The sequence below is a fragment of the Rana temporaria genome, chromosome 7 (genome assembly GCF_905171775.1).
Source record: "Rana temporaria chromosome 7, aRanTem1.1, whole genome shotgun sequence".
NCBI lineage: Eukaryota > Metazoa > Chordata > Amphibia > Anura > Ranidae > Rana > Rana temporaria.
The window spans coordinates 42,846,407-42,870,815 of NC_053495.1; the positions used below are offsets into that span (position 1 = coordinate 42,846,407).

Sequence of the window (24,409 nt, forward strand, 5' to 3'; positions counted from 1 at the left end):
AAACTGCAACTGTCATTTTCACAATAAACAATGCAATTTAAATGCATTTTTTGCTGTGAAAATGACAATGGTCCCAAAAATGTGTCAAAATTGTCCGATGTGTCCGCCATAATGTCGCAGTCACGAAAAAAATCGCTGATCGCCGCCATTAGTAGTAAAAAAAAAATAATTAATAAAAATGCAATAAAACTATCCCCTGTTTGTAAACGCTATAAATTTTGCGCAAACCAATCGATAAACGCTTATTGCGATTATTTTTACTAAAAATAGGTCGAAGAATACGTATCGGCCTAAACTGAGGGAAAACAAAAATTTTATATATGTTTTTGGGGGATATTTATTATAGCAAAAAGTAAAAAATATTGCATTTTTTTTCAAAATTTTCGCTTTATTTTTGTTTATAGCGCAAAAAATAAAAACCGCAGAGGTGATCAAATACCACCAAAAGAAAGCTCTATTTGTGGGGAAAAAAGGACACCAATTTTGTTTGGGAGCCACGTCGCGCGACCGCGCAATTGTCTGTTAAAGCGACGCAGTGCCAAATCGCGAAACCTGGCCTGGGCATTTAGCTGCCTAAAGGTCCGGGGCTTAAGTGGTTAAATGTCCGAAACCGACATGCTTTTGATGTGAAAATCATGAGAATTTAGCTGCCCTGCCTCTGCACTGCCTCCTGGCGTGGTGGCAACCTGTAAGCCCGGGGGCCCCATAATCTTCTATTGCCCAGGGGCCCCATGAGTTGTCAGTCCGCCCCTGCTGGGTATAAACTGTACAATCTGACTGTATGCAAACTCCTTTAGATTTATCTAAATGATGTAATAGAAGGACACATCTGAACAACCAATTGAATGTGTATGCAGTCTGGCAGAGTCCTGCACTGAATAGTTTATTGTCGATCTAAAGAAGATTGTATAGTGTGTGGTCACCTTTACAGATCACATACACTTTGAGAGATTGCAACAGTATAGAATAATTCCTTGTGTGCAGCATCTTCTCCTCCTCCTATGATGGGTGGTGTGGGGGAAGAACATGTCTGATGTACATTCCTCTCTATGGGGAAATACATGACTTCCAGGCTGATGATTTCAGCCAATCAGCATTGAGTATGTCAGGCAGTGTACCTCTATAGGTGTGTTGTGTGTACAGTGTGGGCGCTGCCTGTGTCCTCTGCACTCCCCCTGTCATTTCCTCCATACAGCCCCTCCCACTCCCCGCCCAGCTGTCACTATTCTGCCACTCTCCTTCCCAGCCACGCCCCTTGCCCTCGTGTATGCCAGTCCCTGAGCCCCGCCCCCTGTCTGCCTTTATTACCGCTCGCTGTCCTCCTCCCCCGGTGTTCCTGCAGCTGTCCTGTGTCCGCATACCGCTCGCTAATCCCCGACAGCCGTCTTCTCCATGGCCGCTTATCACAAGCCCGACCAGCTGACTCTACAGGCCCTGAAAGACACAGCCAACAGGCTGAGGATCCTGTCCATCAAGGCCACCACTGCGGCTGGATCTGGGTGAGTGCCAGGGGAGGGGGGCAGGGGGACTGATCTGCCAGCTGCAGCCCGCCATGGGCGAGGGAGGCAGGAATACCATGTCATGCTGAGGACACACCTGACACACACCTACCCACCCATCCATCAGTGTATATGGGCACTTCATACCTGGAGGAGACCCCCCCCCCCAGGTGTCCCCCCCCCCCAATCATCACACACACCTACCCACCCATCCATCAGTGTATATGGGCACTTCATACCTGGAGGAGACCCCCCCCCAGGTGGCCCCCCCCCCCAATCATCACACACACCTACCCACCCATCCATCAGTGTATATGGGCACTTCATACCTGGAGGAGACCCCCCCCCCAGGTGTCCCCCCCCCCCAATCATCACACACACCTACCCACCCATCCATCAGTGTATATGGGCACTTCATACCTGGAGGAGACCCCCCCCCAGGTGTCCCCCCCCCCCAATCATCACACACACCTACCCACCCATCCATCAGTGTATATGGGCACTTCATACCTGGAGGAGACCCCCCCCCCCCAGGTGTCCCCCCCCCCCAATCATCACACACACCTACCCACCCATCCATCAGTGTATATGGGCACTTCATACCTGGAGGAGACCCCCCCCCAGGGGCCCCCCCCCCCCAATCATCACACACACCTACCCACCCATCCATCAGTGTATATGGGCACTTCATACCTGGAGGAGACCCCCCCCCAGGTGTCCCCCCCCCCCAATCATCACACACACCTACCCACCCATCCATCAGTGTATATGGGCACTTCATACCTGGAGGAGACCCCCCCCCCAGGTGTCCCCCCCCCCCAATCATCACACACACCTACCCACCCATCCATCAGTGTATATGGGCACTTCATACCTGGAGGAGACCCCCCCCCAGGTGTCCCCCCCCCCAATCATCACACACACCTACCCACCCATCCATCAGTGTATATGGGCACTTCATACCTGGAGGAGACCCCCCCCCCAGGTGTCCCCCCCCCCCCAATCATCACACACACCTACCCACCCATCCATCAGTGTATATGGGCACTTCATACCTGGAGGAGACCCCCCCCCAGGTGTCCCCCCCCCCCAATCATCACACACACCTACCCACCCATCCATCAGTGTATATGGGCACTTCATACCTGGAGGAGACCCCCCCCCCCAGGTGTCCCCCCCCCCCAATCATCACACACACCTACCCACCCATCCATCAGTGTATATGGGCACTTCATACCTGGAGGAGACCCCCCCCCCCCAGGTGTCCCCCCCCCCCAATCATCACACACACCTACCCACACATCCATCAGTGTATATGGGCACTTCATACCCCCCCCCCCCCAATCATCACACACACCTACCCACACATCCATCAGTGTATATGGGCACTTCATACCTGGAGGAGACCCCCCCCCCCCAATCATCACACACACCTACCCACCCATCCATCAGTGTATATGGGCACTTCATACCTGGAGGACACCCCCCCAGGTGCCCCCCCCCCAATCATCACACACACCTACCCACACATCCATCAGTGTATATGGGCACTTCATACCCCCCCCCCCCCAATCATCACACTCACCTTACACTGTACACAATGATCCATAGATAGCCTCACCATGCCTAAAGCCACACAATATGATTGTATAATCTCCTTTAAGATCAACACACACATTGCAATCTGATTGTACAATCTCCCTTTTACATTCAACAACTATAATACATTGCAAGGACCTGCGTGATTGGATACGGATTGATTTTATATATTTAGGTACAGTAGATCCTCATATTACATACGTTTGGTAGATCTAAAGTTGATTGTACAGAGATTGTAATGTGTGTGGTGAAACTGTGTTATATGAAGACAAGTCTGATCAATGCATTCAGTTCCTATGAGATCAGGCAGGCCCTGGCATCAGTCAATGGGAAACCCAGTAGTGACCACACACACTTCAATAACTGATTGATTTCTTCTTCGATCAATCTCAAATAATTGATCTATATTTGACATCCTATTTGATCGCTATGATACAAATGGAGAAGTGCACTATGATAGATGGTTGGAAGATACGATTGTAAGTAACCGATCACCAGTGCCGATTTAGACCTCCCTGGGGCCCTAAGTAAAATGACACGTCACATTAAAGTGAGAAGCGGGCCTCTAGTAATTTGGGGGGCCCTCCGCAGCTTTTCGGGGCCCTAAGTGGCTTGCATAGTGAGCCTATAGGGCGGATCGGCTATGCCGATCACATCTCTGCTGTCACCATGTAATCTGATAATCTGACTGATCAAGATATGATTGGATTCATGAACAACGTATCTCAGTACCGCCGATCGATGTAACATGATTTGGAATATTCCACCCTAGCCGAGGGATTCAGTATGATTGAACCTATTCTAAATTGAATCCAAATCGATCGGCAGAGAAGTTATACCTGTTCAATTGTTTTCATCAAATTGCACATCGATTGGATAATAAATGTGAAGCGTGTATGGTCACCATATTGATTGTACAATCAGATTGTATCTTCCATGAATTATGCAGTGCAAGGCCTGCCGGATTTTATAGTAACTGAATAGATTGTTTAGGTGCGTTCACGGCGTGAAACGGCGTGAACACGTATACATTCGTGAATAGGCGTATCTCGCTGATTTACGCATTCTAGGCGTAAATCAGCGTACACGCCCCTAGCGGCCGGCGTAAATAGACAGCTAAGATACGACGGCGCCGGCGGTCGTATCTTAGCTACATTTAAGTGTATCTCAATTTAAGAATACACTTAAATATACGACGGCGCAGATTCGGAGTTACCACGGCGTATCTACTGATACGCCGTCGTATCTCTACATGAATCTGGCTGTGATTGAATGAATGAATGACTTTTATAGCGCTACACATGCAAACTGATTCGCCTCTGGGCTGTATATGTACAATCAATTTTACATTTCCTACATTTCCTACAACAATGTTATATGAGGACCTACCTAATCTACTGTATCCAATCAATCTGTATCCAATCAGGCAGTTTCATGGTCAATCTAAAGGAGATTGTACAATCAGATTATAATGTGTGTGGTGAGTTTAGGGCACTGCTCTTGGTGGACAGACCTATATACAAACGTGACTGATGCATGGCAGATTGATCACTTAATGTGGTTCTATAGTGCCAACATTATTATTATTTTAATTATAAGTATTATTATTATTATTATGATTGGTATTATTAATTTTATTATTAAAAAAAAAATGTATTATTATTATGATTTAATTATACATAATACTATTATTATTATTATTAATAATAATAATAAATTATTATTATTATTACATTATTATTATTATTTAATTATACGTAAAACTATTATTATTTAATTATAAGTAATTTTATTATTATTATTTAATTATAAGTATTATTATTATTATCAGCATCATTATTATTATTATTATTATTATTATTATTATTACAATGATTATTATTTGTTATTATTAGACTATTTACTGTCACATTTTCTATTAAAGATCACACAACATGCACTGTATACTCACACTGGGAGACTGAATTTTATTCGCACCATGCAGCCATTATATCAAATCGTAAAAAGGTTTTCCTATCCGTAGAAGTGAAATCTTTCTTTTTTGTTTTTATACGTTCTTTATTTTATTTTTTAAATAGTGTTTACAGAGAAATGTATCATTTGTGTTGTGTATTAGAAGACTCGTCTGATCATTAATATACAATGTAGCCGTGTGTCTTTATAAACACTTCCTCATCTCTCACAAACATGGTTACAACTTTTGCAGAGACTTCCTCCCGAGTATCAGAGAAATCTGTCCGGCCGAGGAAGTGTGATTGGTTCCCGAATGATTTCATACAAAAACTTCCTCGTGTTTCTTAACTTGCACAATAATAACTTAATATTGTAATTAAAGTAACAGACATGAGTCATACATTGTTCATGGAACAGACCAGGAAACAATTGTAAAAGAAACATTTATTACCTGAAAAGGTGAGGTGTCATTTGAATGTATTTGCAGCATGGACTGCGTCGCTTTAACAGACAATTGCGCGGTTGTGCGACGTGGCTCCCAAACAAAATTGGCGTCCTTTTTTCCCCACAAATAGAGCTTTCTTTTGGTGGTATTTGATCACCTCTGCGGTTTTTATTTTTTGCGCTATAAACAAAAATAGAGCGACAATTTTGAAAAAAATTCAATATTTTTTACTTTTTGCTGTAATAAATATCCCCCAAAAACATATATATTTTTTTTTTCCTCAGTTTAGGCCGATACGTATTCTTCTACCTATTTTTGGTAAAAAAATCGCAATAATCGTTTATCGGTTGGTTTGCGCAAAATTTATAGCGTTTACAAAATAGGGGATAGTTTTTTTTTATTTTTATTTTTTTTATTTTTTTTTACTACTAATGGCGGCTATCAGCGATTTTTTTCGTGACTGCGACATTATGGCGGACACTTCGGACAATTTTGACACATTTTTGGGACCATTGTCATTTTCACACCAAAAAATGCATTTAAATTGCATTGTTTATTGTGAAAATGACAGTTGCAGTTTGGGAGTTAAACACAGGGGGCGCTGTAACATTTAGTGTTCACTTTGTGTGTGTTTACTAGTGTAGGGGGGTGTGGCTGTAGGAATGACGTCATCGATCGTGTCTTCCCTATAAAGGGAATGACGCGATCGATGCGCCGACACAGTGAAGCACGGGGAAGCCGTGTTTACACACGGCTCTCCCCGTTCTTCAGCTCCGGGGAGCGATCGTGACGGAGCGGCTAAAAACAAATAGCCGCGCCGTCGTCCCGGATCGCTCCCCGAGCGGACCCGACCTCCGCATGTCCCGGGGGGGGGGGGGGTCCCGATCGGACCCCCCACCCACGTCTAGCAGAGGACGTACAGGTACGTACATGTAATTGTGTGGTCTTTTATAAGAAAGGGGTTTTTGGGACTTTGAGTGAAGCACAAGACACGTGGAAGGATAAATTATGATTTTTTTTTTAAGCGGGGTTACACCCAAAAATGAAACTTCAGTTTTTCGGAACCTTCCCCCCCTCCGGTGTCACATTTGGCACCTTTGAGGTGGTAGGGGGGTGCAGATACCTGTCTAAGGCCTCGTACACCTGATAGGTTAACCAGAGGACAACGGTCTGAAGGACTGTTTTCATCGGTCAAAACCGATCGTGTGTGGGCCCCATAGGTTATTTAACCATAGGTTAAAAAAAAGCCAACTTGCTTTAAAATTAATCTATGGATTGGTAACCGATAGGTCAAACCCGATCGTTAGTAGGCACGACCATCGGTTAAAAACCTACACATGCTCAGAATCAAGTCGACGCATGCTTGGAAGCATTGAACTTCGTTTTTTTCAGCACGTCATTGTGTTTTACGTCACCGCGTTCTGACACGATCGGTTATTTAACCTATGGTGTGTAGGCGTGACGGACCATCAGTCAGCTTCATCGGTTAACCTATGACACCGGTCCTTCAGACCGTTGTCCTCTGGTTAACCTATCATGTGTACGACAGGTATTTGCACCCACTTTCCGGGAATACACTCCTGCAGCAGTCACGCCCCTTCCCGCACCCTCTGCTGTCTTCTGGGAAACATACTGGGCTAGATTCAGAGAGAATTTACGCCGGCGTATCTATAGATACGCCGCGTAAATTCAAATCTGCGCCGGCGTATCTTCTTTCTGTATTCAGAAAGCAAGATACGCCGTCATTAGCCCAAGATACGACTGGCATAAGTCTCTTACGCCGTCGTATCTTAGGGTGCATTCTCACGTTGGGCACTAGGTGGCGCTCCCGTCGTTTTCGGCGTAGATTATGCAAATTACCTATTTACGCCGATTCACAAACGTACGTGCGCCCGGCGGTAGTTTTTTACGTTGTTTGAGTAGGTCGTTTTCGGCGTAACGTTGCTCCTGCTATTAGGTGGCGCAGCCAATGTTAAGTATGGACGTCGTTCCCGCTTCGAAATTTGAATTGTTTGCGTCGTTCGCGAATAGGGCTGGACGGAATTTACGTTCACGTCGAAACCAATGACGTCCTTGCGACGTCATTTGAAGCAATGCACACTGGGATATGTACACGGACGGCGCATGCGCCGTTCGTAAATCACGTCAATCACGTCAGGTCATCACATATTAGCATAAAACACGCCCCCCTTCCACATGTGAATTACGCGGGCTTACGCCGGCCCCATTTACGCTACGCCGCCGCAACTTACGGAGCAAGTGCTTTGTGAATGCTGCACTTGCTCCTGTAACTTGCGGCGGCGTAGCGTAAATACGATACGCTGCGCCGCCGTTAGATTGCGCGCCCCTACCTGAATCTAGCCCACTGTTTCCAGGAGAGAGCGGGGACCAGTGACGGTGTGCCACACTACTCACGCATGCGCAGTAGGGAACCGGACAGTGAAGCCGCAACGCTTGACTTCCTGATTCCCTCACCAAGGATGACCAAGGGACGAGTGATTGCTCGGCCTCGGCTGCCGCCATCGCGGGCGCGCTGAGTAGGTAAGTGTCCATATTTTAATAGTCAGCAGCTGCAGTATTTGTAGCTGCTGGCTTTTAAAAAAAAAAATTGGCGGAACCTCCACTTTAATTGGCATATAAACAAAGCATTGAGCGTGAGTATTTTTATATATATACATAAGGCAATGACATGCAGAGGAGAATTCATGTATGTACATGCACGCATCTGAAATCCCATAGTATCCCATGGAAGTAACTAGTATAAGCCAATGCTTATAGAGTAATGGATACAAATGGGTTATAGGATGCAAATAAATCACAGTTGAGGTCAAGCTATGTGTTGGGAACATGATGATATTGATAGTCTTGACGCGTTTTGTGGCCAGTTGGCACAATTCAGCAGCAAACGCATAGCGTATCTGAAAAAAATTAAAAAGGTACCAAATAGGATGTAATGCTTTGCCCAGATAGTGAGAAAGAAGGTAGTGGCAAAGGAAATCAAGATGTGTATCTCCCTGGAATACTTGCATATAAATTTGACCATGCGATTTTCCTGAGGTTCCCGCACCCGCAAATATGATGTGTGCTGAGATGTGAGGGGGTGCCATAAATGGCAGCCACACGCATCTCCTAAGGGCAGTGCAATTTTGCTGTGGGTGGTTGTGGGTGCGGGAACAGATGCGACTCTCACACCCGTGGCCACACCAAGCCTCAAGGGCCGCTTCACACCAGACTGCGGTGCGCAAAAGCTTTCCGTGCATGTTTCTCACACTTTATTCGATCGCATTGCCCTTGCGAGCTGCATGTGGGTGCCAATGTATTGTTACTGGCACTTCAAATGCAGATCGGAAATGCAGTGCATTCGCTGGCACCTAAGAGCATGGTACCACAGTTTGGTGCAGTGTGTTTTTTCAAAGTAGTGCATAATTTTGGCGTGGTCTGGTGCATTTTGCAGCCCATTCAAATGAATAGGCTGTCAAAACGCACCGCATGGGAATGTGCGGAAATCGCACAGGAACGTGCACGTTCTCATGGGATCCCGGCATTAACCGGCCTCTAATATTTGTAATAAAAATGTGTAGATTGGCCAGTAGTGGGAGCTCTCAGTGGCTCGGTTCAATACTCTTTCTCTCTTTTAACAACTAAGATAATCACAACACAGAAGGGTTGATTTGCTAAAGGCAAATAGACTGTGCACTTTGCTTAGAGCTTAGTAAATGAGGTGAAGCTTCACTTTGCAAAGTGTACCCAATCACGTGCCAGGAAAAAAAATATGCATTTTTCCTTGCACATGATTGGATGATGGAAGTCAGCAGAGCTTCTGCTCATTTACTAAGCTCTGTAGCAACTGCAGTCTTTTTGCCTTTAGTAAATCAACCCCAGTGGGAATTGTTTTGCATAGTGAGATGGAGCAGTAAAGTTGGACCATTGTGTAGCACTGTAAAGCAGGAACCGAGACTTGTGTATGTAATAAGTGAATATGGCTGCCTCCATATACAAGTAATTACAAATTCTAGGAGCATTGTTTAAAAAAAAAACATGTATACGGATAAGATCATTCACCCAGCCCCAGTGTCCCCTTAATAGGATCTGTATGCCCAGGGGGGGAGGAGCTGACTCATGATCATTAGTTTGGACTGATTGCTGTCCCTGAGCCCTAAGCAGCATGCCGAGTAATTGTTTAATTTTTTTTTTCACAAGCGCTGAATACTTATTTGATCTGCACATTTAGGGGCGGTTCCCAGCAAAACGCGCATTTCCCGCACTGCAGGTGAACGTGCTGCCCTTGGGATCTGCACGTGAGTGCCAATGTCCTGTTAATGGCGCCCCAAATACAGATTGTAAACAAGTGCATTTGTGGGCACCACATTGCATCCACAGTACCATGCGGTTTGGTGCAGTGCACTTTGAAAAAGTATTGCTTGCACTGTTTTTTCCACGTTTCCAGTGTGATTTTCAGCAAAGGGACTGTCCAAAAAAATCTCTCTGCGCGGGAATGCGCAGGATCACACAGGAACGCATTTGTTCGAATGCGCTTTGCAGTTTGAACCGGCTATTTTTGTGTGAAGATTCCCAGCTCCTTTAGGGTCGATTCACATCTATGCATGTTGCAGTTTGCATATTCCAGGTGCATTTTGCTTTTTTCATTACACATTTTTGTCTCATTGAACTCTATGGAACCAAAAACCAGAAAGAAGTCCCTGGCCTTTTCCATGCAATGCACAGATATGAAGTACCGTACATCCATAGGAAACCATGTTAAATGGACAGTAGTGTGTTTCTGCAAAACTGATTGTACTGTAGTTGATCAATCAGTCGACTTCAGTACAACCAGCCTGTCTGACTTTTTTCATACGATCACTGCCAGCAGCTATAGTCTCCAGTAGTGATCATTGTGTTCTTCCGGCAGGGAATCATCACTGTGTTCTCCCCATCCCAGAACAACCCAAAATAAGAAACGCAAGATAGGGAATGAGGGGTTGGAAACCCCGAGAGGAGGCGAAAGAAAGAAGGTTAGAGTAAATGAGAAGAAAGAGGGGGAAAGAAAGGGGTGAGGTGAACAGGCACTTGGGACCACCCCAAGTGATGGTCCTAGGCGACCAATACTGGTCAGGTTTAACAAGGGGAAGGAGTACTCGATCCAAGGTTCCCAAATTTTGAGAAACTTGAAATGGGAATCCTTCAGAATGCTAGACATTTGTTCGTTAATTGGTGCCAGTTTCTGTTGGTGAGTGCATAGACCCAGGATGGCACAGTGCAACAGGGCTAATTTAGCATCACTACAGATCGTAAAATGAAATAAGGTACACAGTAAACAAAGGACCCGGGACCAAAAGCCCACTAATTGTGGACATGTCCACCAGATGTGTAGGACATCTCCATGATGACCACAACCCCAAAACATGTTTTACTACAGTTAGGATTGCTGTGGGTGATCCGGGCAGGAACCCAATACCACCAGAAGAGAACATTAAAAGTGGCTTCAAGGGTTTTAAAAGACCAGGCCTTGCTCCTGTCTGCCAGATCAATGGTAGTCATCAAATCTCATTCCCACTGAGTCACAGTGGGAATCTTCACTGAGTGAGGATGCGCAGGGCTGTCTTAATGAGAGGGCACTCCTGGGCACTGCCCAGGGGCCCCAGCTGCATGGGGGGCCCTGCTCTTTCCCCAAAGAAGCTTGTCCTTGAGCCCGGACTGCCCCTCTACATCCCAGATGTCCCCCCAGCCCTACCTCCTACTTACTTGATTTCTGTTTACCTGCACTGTCTCCATTGTAGGGGCCCCAGAGCATTACTTTGCCCAGGGGCCCATTATGCTATTAAGATGGCACTGAGGATGCGTGACCATAAATTGAGGAGTAGAGGGCTGAAATGAGGACTGGCGAACCCGGGGCATGTTGACAAACATGTTCAAAGCTTGAATTGCGAAATGGGTATCCAGCGGTGTGATGAAGGGACGATATCCAATGTTAGAGTTAAAGATAGTGGAAAAACTCAAGCTGTGGGGCCTTATGCGTCTCCCGAAGAACAGCCGACATCAGAAAAGACAGAGTGGATGAACATTTTTTAAAACCCACCAGGAGAAGGCAGAGGGTTGTTCCATTCCCAGTGGAAATAGCAGATTGTTGACAAAGGGCAGGAGGCAGGAATGGAGACATAAGGTTGCTTGTGTACCAAACCGAGTCCCATGTTTTCATACTATGCACCATCAAAGGGCTTGAGGCCGAAAGGCCAATTTGTGTGGAAGCCAGAGGAGGGCCTACATAAAAATCAGTGCACAGTTCGGGAGTTCTAGGAGCACCCATAACGGGATGTCTAAGGTAGCATGAAGCATAGATAATTGCAACATTTTTGCTGCCAAGTAATATTTGCATATGTTAGGCACTCCCAGACCATCCTGTATTCTCTGCATGAAAAGAGTAGATCTAGGGCAGCAATGGCAAACCTGGGCACCCCAGATGTTTTGGAACTACATTTCGCATGATACACAACTACACCGCAGAGTGCATGAGCATCATGGGAAATGTAGTTCCAAAACATCTGGGGTGTCAAGGTTTGCCATCACTGATCTAGGGACTTTAGGATGTTTTTGGGCCCATATAAAACAGCAAATTTAATTCTGCAAAAGGCGCAAAAAAAACAGGGGAACTTATATAGGCAATGTTCTAAAATAGTAGAGGGCCTTGGGCAGAATTGTCATTTTAACTGAGTTAATTCGTCCTATCCTGGAAAGGTGGGCGAATCTCCAGCAATGCATAAGAGCAGTCAGTGAGCGCAACAAAGGGTAATCGTTAGCGCAGAACCGAGAATGAGTAAGTAGGAGTCAGTTTAATTCCTAGGTAGTCGATCGAGAAGGATGTCCAGTGTGTGACTGCAATCGAGAGACTAAGTAAGGAGCTAAATGTTAAGGGAAGTCATTTTATCTGGGTAAAACAAAGCCCAGAAAGGTCTGAAAAGTGCTGCAGAACCTTTAGCAGGTTAGGGAGAGTGGTGAGGGTATTTGTCAGAACCAAAAGGACATCGTCCGCAAAGAGATTGACCTTATAATTACCATCATGCATAGGACTCCAGACATATTAGGATCGTTGCGGAGCCTGATCGCTAAGGGTTCAAGAGCCTGAATAACGAGGGCTGGGCATAGGGGGCAGCCCTGTCCAACAATTTATTTTTATTGTTTAAGCATTGGCAGCCGATGGTAATTGTTTTTTGGGGAGGCGGTAAACAGTAACACTCCCCCCGTTGGTCGCTCAATCGGCGGGTGGGTCTGGTGCACTTGCCCCATCTATGCAGTGCTTCACCAGCGACTTCCCATGTGCGGCGGCGACAGCTTTCCCTTCCTCTGCTCTCCACGGGCATCGGCGGTTTCAGTTTCCTCCTTCCTCCTCGGTGGCCAATCGGGAGTTTCTCTTTTCAGACAATCATAAAACGGGACTCAGTCCTGCTTCTTGATTGGCCAGATTGAGGATCAGTGTTACAACAGCAACAGCTGTAATTCAGGGGCCGGATGCATGAATTTTCTTTTTTTTTTCGGCGTAGGGGTTCCGCAAGGGCCTGGTATGCTCTTGGAGGGGGAAGCCATGCCGTTTTTTTATTTAAAATTTGGCGTGGAGTAGGGCTGCAACTAACAAATATTTTCATAATCGATTAGTTAGCCGATTATTGTTTCGATTAATCGGATAATAGCCTTAAAAAAAATTGCATTTAAAAAAAATTTTGGCCCAATTTGTTGTTGGGTAGATTACAAAACACAAATTGCCGCAAAAACGCATTACATGCTTTTCTGCAGCTTCTCCATTGAAGTATATTGAACCAAAAATAACTAAATAGCAAGGTTTTGCGTTAAAATGTCCTTGCCCTTTCCAAATACGCAGCAGCTGAAAAAAAAAATCATGGATGTGAACGTGTCCCATAGGAAAACATGTAAATGAACTGTAGTGTGTTTCTGCAAAAAGCCCCAAAAAACAGAGGTGTGACCCAGGCCTGAGATGTTTAGTAACATAATGGGGTTAAAAAAACAAAAATAATTACAAAAGGAGCAAATAATCGCTACTGTAAGGGGTTCATTTTTTTACTGTGGGACAGTGAAAGTAATATTTACAGTAGCGATTTTCTCTTTTTGTACCATAAAGGGCTAATTTTAGTTTTTTTTAACCCCATTAATCGATTATGAAAATTGTAATAGATTAATTTCATAATTGATTAGTTGTCGATTAATCGATTAGTTGTTTCGGCCCTAGCGTGGAGTTCCCCCTCAAGATCAGCAGAGCACAAGTCGCATGCCAAAGTCGGATCATGCAAGACGGCGTTCCGACTTTGATCCGACTTCAATGATATTCAATGGGCTGAAGTAGGATCAAAGTCGGACCAAAGTAGTACAGGGAGCATTTTCAAAGTCGGTCCGACTTGTTTTGGACCAGTTAAGACGGCTCCCATAGGGAAACATTGATTTTCACACGTCATGCGACATGAGCTCCCAATGTAGGAGCGTTTGTCGGACCAGTGTGAACCCAACCTCAGTCACAAACATGCAGCCTGACAGCTGATCATTGTAAACACATCTGATGGTGTTTGTCTCACCCCTTTAACTCCTACCTAGTCTGGACAGCTTGACCTGGTAAAGGAAGTTGAAAAATAACAGATGTATTGGTTGGATCACCAAGTGAAAGTCAAGAGAAACGGAGCCTAAAAAAGAAAACGAATGCAGGCATCACATCTAATGCCGCGTACACACCATCACTTTATGTGATGAAAAAAATGACGTTTTGAAAAACGTCAATTAAAATGACCGTGTGTGGGGGAAAACGTCGTTTTATGTCTTGTGAAAAACGACAAAAAAAATTGAAGCATGCTTCAATTTTTTGTGTCGTTTTTTGTGTCACAAATAATCACCGCGTGTAGGCTAAAACGACGTTTAAAACAGCGTTTTTAAACCCACGCAAGTTATGAAGCAAGCTTCAATGGAAAAGAGTGCTGAACGTAACCGCGCTTTGCTAGAGCATTTAGAAAAAACTATGGTGTGTAGGCAACGTGGTTTTTAAAAATTGAAGTTTCAAAAACGTCGTTTTTTTACTTCACAAAAAATGTCGTTTTTTTTCATCACATAAAGTGATGGTGTGTTCGCAGCATAAGGATTGGTAAACTGCAATATAATAAATGTAATATATTTTAAAGGGGTTTCCACCTTTTTTTTAAGTTTATTAAAAGTCAGCAGCTACAAAAAGTGTAGCTGCTGGCTTTTAATAAACTGACACTTACCTGCTCCATGGCTCCAGCGACGCGCCGGCTGGGGCTCCGCTTCTCGCCCCCCCTCGCCGGCCGGCGTCTTCATTCTTTGTGTGGGCACCCGGCAGTGACAGCTTTTGGCTTCACGGCCGGGCACCCACTGCGCATGCGCGAGCGGCAGTGCGCATGCGCGAGCGGCGTGGCGCCATCCGATTGGACAGGCGCTCGCCTACAGGGAGGGGCTGTGAAAAGGCGATTAAGCTAATCGCCTTTTCAGCCCCTCGGCGGAAGGAGGAAGTGGGACAGGAAGTCCCCTTCTCCTGAAGCCCCCACTCCCCCCCAAAAAAAATTACATGCCAAATGTAGCATGTAAGGGGGCGAGGAGTGGGTTAAGCGGAGGTCCATTTTTAGGTGGAACTCCTCTTTAATGGCATGGATATATATAGCCACAGGCTACGCAGTTAAAATGACCTCTGGAGTCACAAAGTTTCAAATGAATAAATCCAGATATTCTAAGAAAGCTAAAACTTTTAGCCACGGCTGTTTGCTTTCCAGCACAACTGACATTTTTAGAAATCTTCAGTGAAATCGGATAAGCTGGCTTCTGCACTCTTTTTCTTGTTCTAAGCCCATGAGACCCCTAATTTTATGGCGTGGGGACATAATAAAAACATGGCTGATTTATGGCCCAGAGCACAATAATTTATGCGGCTTTGCACAGAATAGCAGAGTCAGAACGAATGAATAACACAAACACAAGATGCCCTTGGTATGTATGCTGGTGTGCCAGATGTCCTGAGGGCCAGCGCCAGATCCACAGACTTTTCCAATAGTCTGTTCTGCCCAAACACATCAGATTATCCGCTTCCCGACATCTCTAAACACGTCGCATACCTCCGGTCCTTCCATTCACAAACAGCGGGCTTCTAGGAGGGCTTATGAATAGTATAAAAAGTCAGTTTTGCTCATTGTCCTTTCTCCGATTTTTTTATTTGCAGTGATAGAAATATGTATGTGTGTTTGTGGGGGGGGGGGGGGCATATTTAAATAACATTTGTATTGATTTTTCAGAAACGATCCCTCTGGTCACCCTGCTGTCTTCTCCTGTCAGTATGTTCCCTGTCAGCACATGTGTATGCAGCACGCATGACTTTCCCTAAACCTTCGTTCACACTGAACGCAGGTTTGAAATCGTGCGAGTTCAGCTGATCTTTCAAACCCGCATTTCAGTGCGAGTACGGTGGCGATTTCAAAGACATCTGTGCGGGTTCATGCACAGATGTCTATTGAAATCGCCCGCGAAGTTGCCAAAATTAGTGCAGGAACTACTTTTGGAAATCAGTGCGGCACTGCAAAGTCGGCGTTGCACCAATTGGGACAGTGCCATTGCAGGCAATAGACTACGATTTGACATCTTAAATTGCATTTCTAACCGCGTCGATGTGAACGGGGGCTTAGGGTCCTTTTTGACAAGTATTTTGATCAGATCCACCTGTCAGTTTTTCAGGCGGTTTAAAGCAGTAGTAAAGTCTAAATAAGAAAAAAAGTTTCACCCTGCAAGGCGATATCATAATGTGCTAGCATGCACCGCATACTAGCATATTATGAAAGGCTTACCTTAAAACGAAGCCCTCCAGCGGCGTGCTGTCACCGCTGCAAAGGCTTCCATCTTCACCCGGTCTTGCTTCCGGGTTTGTGGACTGGCAGAGCCGTGATAATGTCACTCTCACGCATGATTTTGGGAGTCTCGGTCACGGCACACAGCTCTGAAGGATGGGGACCTCACTGGCTGCTGTTTGCTCAAATTTCTCCTAAGCAGTGCGGGTTTAGGAGATATTAATTTTACTTATAATAAAGTTCATCTATAGGCAAAAATAAAAAACAAAGTTTACTACAACTTTAACAGAAGTTTAACATGGAAAGGAAGTTCTTCTATAAGAAACAGAGAGCAGGCTTTTATTACAAAAGAGATATGCACTGCAGTGGTGGCCCATCCATTAGGGGCGCCCGCGCGCCACCCGCTCTATCCATGCCACCCCCCTATATGTATAATAGATAGATTCATGCATAGCATTGCCATTGACTTGATTTAAAGCACTTGTGCAAGATAAAGGAAAACCTGCATACATGGCCTGTTGGGGGTACCTGGGGACAGGGTAGTCTAAAGCCTCGTACACACGATCGGATTATCCGGCGAGAATTGTGTGATGACAGGCTTTTATCGGCTTGTATGCTCCATCGGATTTTGTTGCTCTTTAAATGTTGTTATGACACAATAGTATTACAGTATTCGGTTATTACAAGGGAGTACCAACCATGAAGGAAGCTCACTTGAAACTTGAGGCGAACATTTTGAAAGAGACAAAAAAACAGAAGTATGTCGATGTAACTGCAAGCCACTGAAATAGTTGTTGCTAAAGAAGAATGTTTAATCTATGTCCTAATGTGGGTGAGGATGAAAATGGTGAAAGCCGCCCAATAGATACACACTGATATTTAAAGGTGACTCTAAAACCTCGTACACACGATCAGTCCATCCGATGAGAACGGTCGGAAGGACCGTTGTCATAGGTTAACCGATGAAGCTGACTGATGGTCCGTCACGCCTACACACCATCAGTTAAAAAAACAATCTTGTCAGAACGCGGTGATGTAAAACACAAGGATGTGCTGAAAAAAACGAAGTTCAATGCTTCCAAGCATGCGTCGACTTGATTCTGAGCATGCGTGGGTTTTTAACCGATGGTCGTGCCTACTAACGATCGGTTAGGAATCCATCGGTTAATTTTAAAGCAAGTTGGCTTTTTTTTAAACTATGGTTAAATAACCTATGGGGCCCACACACGATCGGTTTTGACCGATGAAAACGGTTTATCAGGTTTAGGATTGGACACAGTCATAGTCATGACTATCCTCCAGCAGATGAACCGATATCAAAGTTACTCCTACGTCCTTTGTCGTAATTGTGAATTAAGTTCTGCCTTCATCCACACTTTTTTGCTTTGAGAGCTGGCTCCATCCAAACATAGCTTTTCTAGTATTTTAAAAGTGTAATTATTTATGAGACTTTTTTATTTATACATAATTGGAAAGATTCACTTATACATATACATTTTTTTTTTAACCACTTGCCGACCGCCGCATGTATATGTACGTCCACAGAATGGCACGTACAGGCAGATGGGCGTACAGGTACGTCCCCGCCTTTCCGCGGGTTGGGGGTCGGATGCGGCGGTCGGATTCCCGCGGGGAGCGATCCGGGACGACGGCGCGGCTATTCGTTTATAGCCGCTCTGTCGCGATCGCTCCCCGGAGCTGAAGAACGGGGAGAGCCGTATGTAAACACGGCTTCCCCGTGCTTCACTGTGGCGGCTGCATCGATCGAGTCATCCCTTTTATAGGGAGACTCGATCGATGACGTCAGTCCTACAGCCACACCCCCCTACAGTTGTAAACACACACTAGGTGAACCCTAACTCCTACAGCGCCCCCTGTGGTTAACTCCCAAACTGCAACTGTCATTTTCACAATAAACAATGCAATTTAAATGCATTTTTTGCTGTGAAAATGACAATGGTCCCAAAAATGTGTCAAAATTGTCCGAAGTGTCCGCCATAATGTGGCAGTCACGAAAAAAATCGCTGATCGCCGCCATTAGTAGTAAAAAAAAACTAATTTATAAAAATGCAATAAAACTATCCCCTATTTTGTAAACGCTATAAATTTTGCGCAAACCAATCGATAAACGCTTTTTGCGATTTTTTTACCAAAAATAGGTAGAAGAATACGTATCGGCCTAAACTGAGGAAAAAAATATTTTTGATATATGTTTTTGGGGGATTTTTTTTATAGCAAAAAGTAAAAAATGTTGAATTTTTTTCAAAATTGTCGCTCTATTTTTGTTTATAGCGCAAAAAATAAAAATCGCAGAGGTGATCAAATACCACCAAAAGAAAGCTCTATTTGTGGGGAAAAAAGGACGCCAATTTTGTTTGGGAGCCACGTCGCACGACCGCGCAATTGTCTGTTAAAGCGACGCAGTGCCGAATCACAAAACCTGGCCTGGGCATTTAGCAACAAAATGGTCCGGGGCTTAAGTGGTTAAAAAGCACATTAACCACTTGAAGCCCAGGCCAATTCTGACACTTCGCTCCTACATGTAAAAATGATAATTTTTTTTGCTAGAAAATTACACAGAATCCGCAAATATTATATATATGTTTTTTTAGCAGAGACCTTAGAGAATACAATGGTGGTCATTGAAACTTTTTATCTCGCACAGTATTTGCACAGCAATTTTTCAAACGTGTTTCATGCGTTAAAAAAAAACAGTAAAGTTAGCCCAATTTTTTTGCATAATGTGAAAGATGAAGTTCGCCGAGTAAATAGATACCTAATATGTCACGCTTCAAAATTGCACACGCACGCGGAATGGTGCCAAACTTCGGTACTTAAAAATAGGTGACGTTTTTTTTACTGGTTACATGTTTTGAGTTACAGAGGAGGTCTAGGGCTAGAATTATGCTCTGGAGCCTACACACAATCGTTTTTAACGATCAATTAAATAAATGCCATTTTTCTCGTCATGAAAAATGGTCGTGTGTACGCGGCATATCACTTCAAATCTTATTGATGAAAATGAAAACCATAATTTCCTGCCAGCAAAAAAAAAATCCCTTAGGAGGGGTTGTAAAGGTTCGTTTTTTTTATTTTCTAAATAGGTTCCTTTAACCTTTTCCATACAGGGCACTTATACACCTTCCTGCCCAGACCAATTTTCATCTTTCAGCGCTGTTGCACTTTAAATGACAATTGAGCGGTCGTGCTACACTGTACCCAAACTAAATTTTTATCATGTTGTTCCCACAAATAGAGCTTTCTTTTGGTGGTATTTGATCACCTCTGGGATTTTTATTTTCTGCTAAAAAAATAAAAAAATTACAGAAAATGTAGAAAATAAAATACGTTTTTTTTTTTGTTTCAGTTACAAAACATTGTAAATAAGTATGTTGTCTACTTCATGGTACTGCACTGATGGGCACCAATGAGGTGGCACTGACGAGGTGGCATTGATGGGCACTGATGATGGGCACTAATATGCGGAACTGATGGGCACTGATAGGTGACACTGATATGCAGCACGGAGGGGCAACGATAGGTGACATGGATGGACACGGACAGGGGGCACAGATGGGCATGGATGGGCACTGATAGGTGGCACGGATGGGCATGGATGGGCAATGATAGACTGTAATGTGTTGTACTAATGGATGCCAATCAGTGCCAAACAATAATGCCTGCCAATCAGTGATGCCCATTATGGGCACTGATTGGCATCCATTGTGGGCACTGATTGGCATCCATTATTTATTTATGATTTGCATCCCTGGTGGTCTAGGGTGGCATACCTGTGGTGGGCATTACTGGTGGTCTTGTGGCATCCCTGGTGGTCCAGTGTGGGCATCCTTGGGGGGGCTGTGCTGATAATCGATCAGCACAAACCCCCCCTGTCAGAGGAGCAGCCGATCGGCTCTTCTCTACTCGCGTCTAACAGATGCGAGTGAGGAAAAGCCGATTACCGGCTTTTCCTGTTTACATCGTGATCAGCCGTGATTGGACACGGCTGATCACATGGTAAAGAGTCTCCGACGGAGACCCTTTACCTAGATTGGTGTTGCGGGGTGTCAGACTGACATCCTGCAACAACGATCGTCGCGATGCACGCCCCCGGGGGGGGGGGATATGGCGTCCAGTCAGGATATTGAAACCACTTTGCCGCCGTCATTTTGCTATATGGCGGGCGGCAAGTGGTTAAGCTAGTGCATTGTTGGTTCACTTACCTTTTCCTTTGATTTCCCTTCTAAATGTTTTTTTGTCTGAATTTTTCACTTCCTGTTCCTCCTCTGTAAGCTTGCCCCCTTATCTGAGCCATTCTGGCTGGGGGTTAGTCAGCGTGCTCGCCCCCTCCCTTGGGACTACATCCCTGTGAACGTTCACAGCGTATCCCCGCAGGGATGTAGTGCCAAGGGAGGGGGCGAGCACGCTGACTAACCCCCAGCCAGAACGGCTCGGATGATGGGGGCAAGCTTACTGAGGAGGAACGGGAAGTGAGAAATTCAGACAAAGAAAAAAAAACATTTAGAAGGGAAATCGAAGGAAAAGGTAAGTGAACCAACAATGCACTAGCTTAAAGGAACCTATTTAGAAATTAAAAAACAAACCTTTGCAACCCCTTTAAATATAAAAATGTTGGTATATAGGACTGTTTGTATGCCCTTGCCTATACTTAGCTCCCGTCCAGTCTAACTCCTTTTAAAAATCTATCCAGAAGAAATGCTGCCATTGTTGATTTAGATTATGATGAGCTGGCATTCTCATTCCTTGTGGGTAGTCAGGCCTGTAAACGGCCTTTACTTGCCTTGTCCTAAAACAGCTCGATCATACTGAGTTTGCATTGTTAATGCCACTGGTTAACGCCACTGGAATTCTTGAGGCAATCTTATGTAGTGTGAAAGGAACACGATTAGCACAGTATTGAGTGATCACATCTGACCACATTGTGGAAGTATTGACCTGTTATGACACATGTGGTCATTGTGTAAGGGGCCCAGTAAAGGGAAGGATGGTGAACTATTACAGTCTTCATGTCAGAACAGCGCAATCTATGAAATTGTTCAAGAGTTATTGCCGTTGCAAAACAGGGACCCACCGGGGTTATTATCAATGTGTTAGGGGTGCTGCAAAGAGCAGCTATTATCAATTATCATCATGGCGATGTTTGAGTAATGTTTCAGGACCATTACTTTAGAATACATTTATATATTAAAATAATTTTTACTTTAGCTTGTAATAAAGTCTTAGGGGAATAATTTGTTGGCAAGAGTAATGCGAAATTATTTTACCGAACCCCCCCCCCCCCCTACCAGAAATAAGGAGCGTTTGCTGCAGTACTCACCTTCAATCTGACACAGAAAGGCCTCTCTTGCAGTAGATGGCCCTCTTCTAGGTTGGGTGACCTGCAGTGCCATTCAACCCATATCTTGCATGTCCTTTCACAAGTGCTGTTCTGAACTGCAATAAGGACCTTCCAGTGCTACACAGGAGCAGAAGATTAAGGGTCCATCATATCAATGGACCGACCAGAACACACCTGGAATTAAACCACAACTCTGGTGAACCATTAAAGTGGAGTTCCACCCATAAATATAACATTACATCAGTAGTTTTAAATTTTTTCTTTTTTTTTTTAGATGCCTTCAAAGTGTTGTTGCTAGGCAGAATAGTTAATCTTCCCTCTTCCTGCACCTAGGTGATTAAGCTTTCTAACCTACACCGCACAGACTCCTGGGAATGTAGTGGGTGTAACTTTCCAGGAGTCTGTGCACTCCCCAGTCTCGAAGAATCATGTGACTTGGACAGTACAGGTGCTGAAACCTGATCTGAAACCTATTACACTGCTTGTGCAGCACTGAGCATTTGCGAGATCTGCAAGGCTGAAATCCAGGAAGTCATACAGTCTGGCTTCATGATGCCCACACTTAAGATGGCCCCAGTCAATTTCTATTTTATAAAGTGTCTAAATGCTGTAACAACCTAACAAAACGGACCTTAGTTTACAGACTAACTTTACTAGAATACATTAAGCTTGTGTATTACAGGGGTATTTATATTTAAAAAGTGAAATTGTGGCCGGAACTCCGCTTTAAATATAAACAGTTTGTGGCTTCCATTCAGATAGCAAGGGTTAAATGCCTGCTGAATCTAGGGGAGGTGTAAAGTAGAGGAATACATATCCTATTATTCCTTACTCCACAGACTCCTGCACCCTCCACCATTGCCGAAATGTGTATGGGCCCTTGACGTCCTCATATACAATGCAGGGCTAATGGTTCTTTATTGTACCTGAGGATTCAGAGGAGAGGGCAGCTGCACAGCCATTAAAGAGGAACGACCTATTGGGACCAGTTGTAGAAAGCTTGCAGGAGCAAGGAATAAAGATATACAGTTGTGCTCTGGCCACCGTAGAACCTTCACTTTATTCTGCTGTAGCCAATGACAGATCGACTTGGCCTTGAGTTTTGGATCGTCATGTTGGAATGTCCAAGTACGTCCCATGCGCGGCTTCCTGGCTAATGTTGCAAATGTTCCTCCAGTATTTTTTGATAACGTTGTTTTTCTTGACGTGATTCTTGTCAAGCCTGCCTTGCATACACATAATCGTGAAAAAAATGCTCTAGCAAAGCGCGGTGACGTACAACACGTACAACGGCACTATAAAGGGGAAGTTCCATTCGAATGGCGCCACCCTTTGGGCTGATTATGCAAATTTTCCTTCTCATAACTAGCTTCTGAGCATGCACGTTTTTTTCCCCGTCGTCAAAGCCTACACACGGCCATTTTTTTACCAACGAGAAAAAATAGAGCAGGTTCTAAATTTTTAATGCCCATTTTTTCTCATCGAGAAAAATGCTCTGGACACGATTGTTTTTAATGACCAATTTAAAAAATTGCATTTTTCTCGTCATGAAAAATGGTCGTGTGTACACGGCATAAGACTTACCTTATACCTCTCTCTGGCCGGCCCCCTCCATCTGTGCCCTGCATTGTAAGTGCAGACAGCAGGGGGAAAAAACTGTTTTATAAATGAAGGAATAACATTTTAAATTAAAAAAATATGTTTTAAATTTGTAATCAGCACAATATGATTTAGAACAGTGGTCTCCAAACTGCAGCCCGGGGGCCAGATACGGCTCTTTGCTTGCCTTTATCCGGCCCTTGGGGCACTATTCCTCCTACTGACACCAACAGTGGAGTACTATTCCTCCCACTGATACTAATGATGAGCTCTCTCTTGCCCACTGACACCAATGATGGGGCACTATTTCTCCCACTGACATCACCAATAGGGGCATAATTCATGCCACTGATAACATTCTTCTTACTGACACAATTGATGGAACACTATTCCTCCCACTGACACCAACACTGGGGCACTATTCCTCTCACTGACACTAATCATGGAGCACTATTCATCCCACTGACACTAATGTTGGCGGCACTATTCCTCCCACTTACACCAACACTGGGGCACTATTCCTCCCACAGACACCAATGAGGGGGCTCTATTCCTCCCACTCACACTAACAATGGGACACTATTCCTCCCACTGACACCAACAATGGGGCACTATTCCTCTCGCTGACACTAATGATGGGGCGCTTTTCGTCCCACTGACAGCAACAATAGATCAAGGACACCCCTTTTATTTCAAGGTTCTTAAAGGAGAAGTACAGCCATAAGCTCCTTTGGCTGTACTTCTCCTGTGGATAAAAGGAGTGCAGTTGATTCTGTACTCCTGTGACCCGTTTTCAGCAGACAACAGGCTGAAGTCTGCTGCCTGCTGATGTCACAGAGCTGGCCCAGGCTTAGGAAAGTCGGGACAATATGGTCAGGATCACATTGTCAGTGTTAGTGCCGGTGATCTGACGATATGGTTTCGGCTATCGAGCTTCCTGTAAGGACTGCGCAGGCGCAATCCTTGCTGACGGAAATCACAGAACCTCCAGGGCGACGTGGAATTTGAGGTAAGTGGCCAGTCGGCCTCACATCCTCACTTCGTTTGGACGGCTTGCTACGCTCGCTCAGCCTCCTGGCTCTTTTTTTAACATCCTCCAATCCACGAGGATGTTAAG

The 24,409-nt window shown here is 44.7% G+C and overlaps 1 protein-coding gene across 1 annotated transcript in view; it reads left to right on the forward strand.

Moving 5' to 3' along the window:
* Positions 1-1,301: 1,301 nt before the first annotated feature.
* The window catches only part of TKT (transketolase), a 75,775-nt gene continuing 52,667 nt past the window's right edge, over positions 1,302-24,409 (forward strand). The window contains exon 1 of the mRNA XM_040359273.1: positions 1,302-1,499. Coding sequence (XP_040215207.1) covers positions 1,393-1,499 — 107 coding nt within the window. The 5' untranslated portion in view covers positions 1,302-1,392. The remainder of the gene's footprint in view (positions 1,500-24,409) is intronic.